Genomic DNA, 8,151 nt, shown 5'->3' with positions numbered 1-8,151 from the left:
TACAATGTTTAATATAAACAAATAGAAAATAAATCAATCAAAAACAAATTACGTAAAAATTAAGTAATAAAAAAAATCACAGTGACAGATATTTTCAAATATTTTGAAATTTCCCGCTTTTTTTTAAAACATTGTAATATTTTAAAATTATAACATTTGAATGTTTTAAAATTTCCCATTTTTCTTCAAACATTATAATTTCATGATAATTGTTCATGTTTTTAAATTTTATAATAAATATTTCTTAAAATAAAAAGCGAGAAAAAAATCACGCGTACTTTATTGTTTTTTGGATATATTGTCTTTTTTAACTTTAAAAAATTGTACAGTTGAGGTTTTACGCCGCTACTACCACAAAAAGTTTTTTTTTTTTTCACATTTTTAAACTACAAATATGTTCCTTCGTAAACTGGCCGAAAAAAAATTATACGCCCTTTCACCTTTAGATCACCAAAATTTCGAATTCTTAAAAGTAAAAGAGCGTATAATTAAAGACATACGGCCTTTTACCTTGAAATTTTTTTTTTTTTAATTTTAAGTATAGAATGTGTCTACTCTTTGATTGGCAATAAAAAAAATATGCGCCCTTTTACCTTCGCAAAGGTAAAAGGACGCATAAATTGTTATAAGCCCTTTTACCTTTAGGCACGCGAATTATTATTGGATAATTTAACAATTACCGAAAGGAATTAGGTTTTGAATCTTGCAAATATTTCTTGTGGATTAAGGAGCATTTTAATTTTATTTATTATTTATTGATGTCTAAATAAGGCCCGTTTTGTCGAATCTCAGTCGAAAAAGTAAAAATATAATAAAAATTGATTATAAAATGACAATCGACAAAAAAATTGCATCGAGCAGGAATCAAATCTGGGCGGACAACAAGGTAAGCTACCATTCAACTACTGAATCACCGATGGGCTTATAATAATAAACAAAAAACATTATTTATTTAAATAATTAATCACTTAGTCTACTAATTATTTATTAGTGCCTCAAGTTTATTTATTACAACACTAATTTTCGAGAGATATTAATCTCTTATCTGAAAATATTGTCAGTAATACGGATTTCAAATTTGCCATCGCTGTTTTACTGCTTGATCCACAAGAAATAAATAATTATTTCTCTGAAGACGATACAAGTCCTCGGAAAATGATAAAAAGTCTCTCTTACATTTATAATATATTTTATTTGATATGTACTTGTGGAGAGTAGACTCGGAGACTGGACACTTAAAACACAGCTCGTTAAAAACAATGCAATGATCTGAGATCAGCTGACCCACCCTGACTCTTTGACCCTCATACTTAAATATTAAAACATTCTCTTTACTTGCATTGTATTATATTCCTCAGTGCATTACTCACCGACAGTTTTATACTCACTTTAATCTTCGATTCATCTTCTATTATTTAAAATAGGGACTGTCGTTTGATAAACACAAAATAATTTTCATTAATTAACCACCAAGATAAATAAATTTGCTCCGAATATGGGTGCGCAGCAACAAAGATTAGTTTGTATTATTATAAACTAGAATTCAAATTTGCGCGCGCAAGCGCAAGCGCGCGCCTGAGTTTAGGGTTTGCATATATTTTCATGCTTATTATATATTCGACTAATCACATTACAAATAGTTTGCTTACATGATAGATTTTCATATTTTTCATCTAAATTATAAGAGTTGATTAACAAACTGATAAAAATTTATTACGGTAGATTATTAATTTAGAAATTTAAATTATTGATGATGAATATTGTCGTTGGAAGGAACCGATGTTACCTGTTGTAGAAATCTGAAGTTCTGTTAACCGTAAGTAAGATAAAAATTTATTTAATCTGTAATAGATTGAAATTTTCCAACAATTTCCGATGAAAAAATTAATTTTTTACAATTAATTACATTTAAATTAAATATTTTACTTTTTAAATAAATATTAATAAGGTTTATTTAAATTTTTATTTAAAAATTTGATAATTTTCCTTTTAACCTCAAATTTTTTTTTTAATTTTTTAGTGCGTGAAAAAATTTTTTTTATTTAATTAAAAATTTCTAGGATTGAATAATTAAAAATTTCAATTTTGTCTGACATAAATATTAAATTACTCCTTTATAAAAATGTCCTTCCGGCAAGTAGTGTCATCTTACAGAAGAACCGGAAATACTATTGACAATAGACTCGTATTCCGTACGCATGCGTTAGTTTTGACTATGGAGGGTAGAGGTCCTTACCTCTACCCTCCATAGTTTTGACGTTGGCAATAACACATAACCAAATTTTAATACAACAAAAATAAAATAATATTATTTATTTTTATTTTAGAAACTGACATTTAAGATGTCACAAAAAAATTATTTAAATTTAGACATAAACAAATTATTTGAAGATCATACGATTAAAGAGATAGAACAAATAGCGAATAAAATTCAAGCTGAAAGCGATCACAAGAAAATAGAACTGCGGACTCTCGTTGGGTAAATAAATAATTTTGTAATTTAATAGTTAGTATGACACTGAAGTTAGCAGACATTAAAAATTATTTTAAAATTTTATAATAATCCAATTATTAAAAAAAAAAATTAATTAAAAAATTTCACATGTAAAGATTAATAAAAATTACAAGTGAAAATTTTTAGAAGCATTTTTAATTGTAATTGATTTGTTATTAAAATTTTTTTAATTGACAGCTGACAGCTAACTTTAGTATTATTAATTAGTTGTATTAATTATTTTAAAATTTTTAAAAATGATAAATTTCCAGAGAAAGATACAGAGATCTAATTCAAGCAGCTGATACGATCGCCGAAATGAAAACGACGACCGAGTGCGTGATAAAACGGATGGGAGCCGTCGAGGACACTTTCAAGGACCTCCAGCAGAAATACTTGATAGGCTTCAAAATTGACCCGCGAGAAAAAGTCCTTGAGAAGCGCGAGTTCGACTCCTGGGACGCGATTATTGTCCAGATAAAAATTCTGATGGACATTCCGGAGTACATCTGGTCCGCGATTGATGACAGAGATCTTCTAAAAGCTAGTCAGCTTTTCATACTCGCTCAGCATATTCATTACACTCTCATTCTGCAAGTTGGACACAATCCTATGAAGTCAAAATTTCCGGTTGTCATCAAACAGTGGTCTAGTATCAGCAACTTTCGGAGGATTATTTCTGAAGAGTGTAATCATACTCTGAAATCAATTGACTTGTCTCCGGAGGTAAATTGAGCTTAATAAATAATTAAAATTAAATTAACCAATATCTAAAAACTTTTTAATTTTTTAATTTAAAAAAAATATTTTAAAAAATTAAAAAAAAATTTGATATGTAAAGAATCTGAAAAATTTTTAACAAAAATTTTTTTATTGAATTAAAAAATCAAATACTTCTAAATGTCTGCTCATTTTAGTATCATTAATAAATTGTCTTATTTTTTATGACACTAAAATTATTAAAATTAAATTAGCCGACATCGAAACATTTAAAAAATTTTTCAATTGAAAAAATAAAAAAAAATTTGACATGGAGAGAATGTGAAAAATTTTAATTGTGTCCTGGCATAAATAATGATTAATCTAATTTAAATTTTAGAGTAATTGTTTTTAATGTTATTGATCATTATAAATAACTGTATTTTATAGCTTGCAGCCAACTGTCTAACATCTCTTTTACTTCTGGAGAAAACACAGTCTAAGGTATTGTTGAAAAAATTGATAGAACTACGCTGTAAGGCCGTTGAATCAATAGTATTGAGTAATGACAATCTAAGTGTCAAGCACAAAATCAAATTTGCTGTTAAATTATTGATGGATACTGTCGCGTTGATCTACAAATGTTTTATAAGTAAGTTTTTCGATTATGAATAATTATAACATTCACTTGTTTTTTTTTTTTTTAAATATATCAATAAAATCAAATAGAAATTTCGTTTAAAAAAATAAAAATTCAAATGGTGACTCCACTTGAAAATATTTACCAAAAGTTTTTCAACCCCAAATTATCGGAAAAATTGTGCTTAAATGATCCTTAAATATTTTCTATCCATGCATTGCATTGAATTTTTGAAAAATACATAAAAAAAATAAACAATTTAAAAACAAAATTGATTATCACAATTTTCACAAATTTTCAAAAAATTTATGAATTAAACAAGAAAAAAGTTGAATATCACAATTTTCAAAAAAGTTGTATAATTCAAGATTCTACTGAGTATAATTCAAATTAAACGGGATATTTTTTCGGATTATATCCAGTGTAATCTGTGGCAGTATAACCAGAAAAATTTCTTGGTCAAATCGGAGATTACACACGGAAAGAACAAGAGATGACACAGGATGTCATCCTAGATTATAATAAGATTATAATAAGTGTAATCCAAATTACAATGAGTATAACTCCAGGTATCACGCAATATAATCTGGATTATACTAGCTACTATCTGAAATTTTTTTTACCACAGATATCACTGAGTATAATCTGAGATTATATCCAGTGTCATCTTATTCTTTTCGTGCACTGAGTATAATACAAAAATAATTTAGTATAATCTGGATTACATTTGATATTATCTGAAATTTTTTTTTCACCACAGATGACACTGAGTATAACATGGGAAGACATGCAGTGTAATTTTTTTCTTTCCGTGTACTAACTCTAAATTATTTTATTAACTTTCAGACTCAAATCAGCACCAAGGCGGCTTGATAACCCAGTACATAACCGCAATAGAAGCCCTAGAAGCCGTGAACATGCTAGTATACTGCGACAGCGACACGGAGCTGATAACCGACTGTCTGCCGGACCTAACAAAAGAGCACAAGCTCTTTACCCAAGACTCTTACTTTCCCCTGAAATTCCCGGAGCTGCACGAAGAATTGACCCGCTGGCTTTCTTGGATCCAGTCGTTCACCAGCCAACACGTAACCCGGCTGCTCACAGTGATAACATCAGTCCGCGGAGTGTACAACATCCGCGAAGAAGCCGTAGCAATCCAGCTCCCGGAGAATTGGAGCAACATCTGGCGAGACTTATCTCTCCCGATAGTTAATTTCTGGACGGATTACTTCCACCCGTTGCTGACTCAGCGCGTTAAGGAAATAATAGCCGCCCGTTGGGAGGAATCTCTGTTGGACTTGAAGAACAAGCTCACTTGTTTCCTGATAAAATTGAACAACGACAAGTTCGACTACCCCGAGAGCGACTTGCGGTGGTATCTCTGGAAGGACTCGCCGACTGACATCCCTCAGAAACTGACCAAGCTTAACAACACGGCTGACTTCATTAACAAGCGCTCGCTGCTGATAAAAGCCAGAGGCTACTCTCCGAACTTAGTCCAGCTGTGTCAAGAGTTTGACGATGATTTGAAGAAATTATTGATCGATTTAGAATTATATCTGTACGAGTCTGAGAAAATAACTTCTGTGATAAACAGCGACGATTTGCTGTCGATAAATTTAGCCTCGTTGTTTGACAAATTTAACGACCGCTCGGCGGTCCACGACGACCTCCAGCGGACCAGCACGCTCATGATTGACAATCTCATTGGGTTTATCAAAAATAAATGCATTAATCCGGATTCTTGTTACGGAAAATGCGATATTAATATAATTGTAATGGCGAGATTTCTCCAAGCGTTGACCTGGCTCTGCACTAATCTCAACAAGTGCTTCACTCTGTCCAAAATATCCGGGCTCACTATCTCCAATGTAAAATGGCAGGCGATTTGCGACAAAATTCGCGACGAGAGTTTTGCAATCTGGGGAATTTGGGCCAAAAAGTATCGACTTGTTGTCAAGGATTATATCAATAAAATTCTAAAAGCCGAATTTGTTGATGAAACCAGTGTCAGGTCTATTATTTCCGAGTGGGAGCGGGTGACCATCGAAGAAGAGGCTGAAGACGGCGAGAGGATCAAGTCCGAGATCCTGGTGCCCTACCAGCCCTCCGCGGCGCTTCACAGATTTTTCGCTACGATCATCAGAGACTTGAACAAAGTCGTGACGCACACTATCCCCAAAAAAATCCTCGCAGATATTGTTGAAGGAATCGTCGAGGAACTCGAAGAGTTCTACGGGTCTGTTGCTAAAAATAATTTGAGACAGAAGCAGGCATTTCAAGTTCTCCTGGATGTTAAGTATATCGCGTTGTTGATGGTCCCGAGGGAGAACAAAATTTTGAACGACAAACTGGACAATGTTTGCGGGAGTATTCTCGAGAAAATTGATCCTTTTGATTCCGATGTATTCTCGCCGTTTATACATGTTAATGTTAAGAAAAGCGTTCAGCGGTCGTTGGTAAAGCTGATGAAAATTATTTCGTAAATAATTACAAGTGGGGTCAACCATTTTTATTTTCATTTTTTTAACGAAATTTATATTTTATTTTATTGATATATTTTTTTGTGAATTTTTTGAAAAATACATAAAAAAATAAACAATTAAAAAAAAAAGTTAATTATCACAATTTTAACAAATTTTCGAAAAAATTTATAAATTTTTTAGAAAATTGTAATATTCAACTATTTTTTTTGTAATTGTTCGTTTTTTTATCTACTTTTCAAAAAAAAACATGAAAAATATCAAAAAAAGATAAAGTAGAAATTTTGTCCAAAAACATGAGAGCCAAAATTTTTTCCAACTTTTGAAGGTTGACCCGACTTGTAAATAATTACCAATAATTTTTTTTTGCAATAAAGCATTAATTGCATTATTTTATTTTGCAGCTTTTGTATGGGAACTTGATTCCTCATCTAGAGCAATTGCACTCGGTGCTAGGAGCTCGGGGTGAGTTGGGAGACAGCGGAAAGTCTATAACTAATCCTCCAGGTGTGCTTGCTGTTTGTACTGGAGCACCTTGGTTTCCTCCGCTCGCTGTGACCGAGCCCTCTCGTAATTTGCCGCTCATTCCCATTGCGATGCCTGATAAACTCCAGGTACTTACAGTTATCTCTTATCAATAGACAATTTATAATTCTAGTTATCATAAATTATTATTTATTTATTTATATTATTATTGATTGATGATACATTAGCTTTATGTTGTTGTTACTCTAGTCGATGTATACATTTTTTATAATCTTTAGATTGGCGGTTTTTTTTTGAGGTAAGAAAGTTAACGGGTAAAGGTTTATTGCTTCAGGATTTATAATTTATTGCATGGATTTTTTTAGTTTTATTATAAAATCCTTAATTCAATTTTCTGGTATGCAAGTTAATTAAAATTATATTGTCCGCAGAATTTTATTAAATATTTTAATTATCTTTTTAATAATTTATGCTTTTATTTTTAGAATTTCATTAGAGTATAATTTGTTTTTAATTACATCCCTTGATTATTGTTTTATCTCTTTTTTTTTTTATTATTTATTAATAAAAATTAATGGATTTTTTTAGCGAAAAAAAGTAGTCAAAGAACACACAAGAAGTGATTCTACCGGAGCTTCCATAAAATCTGGAGCAGCGGCATTTTTCGGAGCCATGGGGTCTGATTGGTTTAGTACTAGTTAATTACAATTTTAGTTTTCATGTAAATATGTTAATTGATTTTATAATATTATTATGTCTATATTATTTTGTATAATGTAAATAAATCAATTTATTATTATTATTATTTATTTTATTAAGAAAATAAGAAAAATTTTGTCTTATTGTAAAAATCTTGACTTAAATTTATGCCTTTTCAAAGTTTTATGTCAATCGCACCGATAGTCAATTTATGATGATAAGTATTTAGGCTGCATTCGAAATTACGCTATCACTAAATATATAATTAAGAAATGACCTTGTATCTTGTGAACTATTGACATTTTTAAAGAAATAAGCTCATTCTGACATTACACTCATCCAGACCTTTCATTTAAGTATCCACATCAATTTTTCATATATTTATATATATGTATATATGAAAAATATATCAAAAATGCGTGTGGGTACTCAAATGAAAGCTCTTGATGAGTGTAACATCAGAATGAGCTTACATCTTTAATAACTTCAATAACTAAAAAAGCAAAATTCCATTCTAAAAAAGTAGAATGGAATCTAACAAAAGTCAATATTCAATGACGCAAAATTTTATTTATTTATAGTTCACAAGTCACGGCAGTCACATAGTGACCGCAAGGTTGCTAGTTTTTATTATTTTTAAATAAATA

The 8,151-nt window shown here is 30.4% G+C and overlaps 1 protein-coding gene across 1 annotated transcript; it reads left to right on the top strand.

Moving 5' to 3' along the window:
* Positions 1-799: 799 nt before the first annotated feature.
* Positions 800-7,607, top strand: Cog1 (conserved oligomeric Golgi complex subunit 1). The gene is made up of 7 exons (XM_074254576.1): positions 800-886; positions 2,328-2,479; positions 2,767-3,220; positions 3,644-3,845; positions 4,680-6,295; positions 6,724-6,933; positions 7,394-7,607. Exons 1-7 carry the CDS (start codon positions 830-832, stop codon positions 7,505-7,507), a joined length of 2,805 nt encoding a protein of 934 aa, XP_074110677.1. The 5' UTR covers positions 800-829; the 3' UTR covers positions 7,508-7,607.
* Positions 7,608-8,151: the final 544 nt, after the last annotated feature.

This window comes from Cotesia typhae, unplaced genomic scaffold (genome assembly GCF_013202065.1).
Source record: "Cotesia typhae breed Kobodo isofemale line unplaced genomic scaffold, CoteBio_Ctyphae scaffold_13, whole genome shotgun sequence".
Taxonomy (NCBI): domain Eukaryota; kingdom Metazoa; phylum Arthropoda; class Insecta; order Hymenoptera; family Braconidae; genus Cotesia; species Cotesia typhae.
The sequence above is the reverse complement of the archived record's forward strand: the minus strand, read 5'-3'. Positions and strand labels throughout refer to the sequence as shown.

Coding starts and splice junctions, on each gene's coding strand:
- Cog1 (XM_074254576.1), top strand. CDS start 830: ATGACAATCGACAAAAAAATTGCATCGAGCAGGAATCAAATCTGGGCG. Junction 3,221..3,643: donor CAATTGACTTGTCTCCGGAG/GTAAATTGAGCT, acceptor TGTATTTTATAG/CTTGCAGCCAACTGTCTAAC. Junction 3,846..4,679: donor GATCTACAAATGTTTTATAA/GTAAGTTTTTCG, acceptor ATTAACTTTCAG/ACTCAAATCAGCACCAAGGC.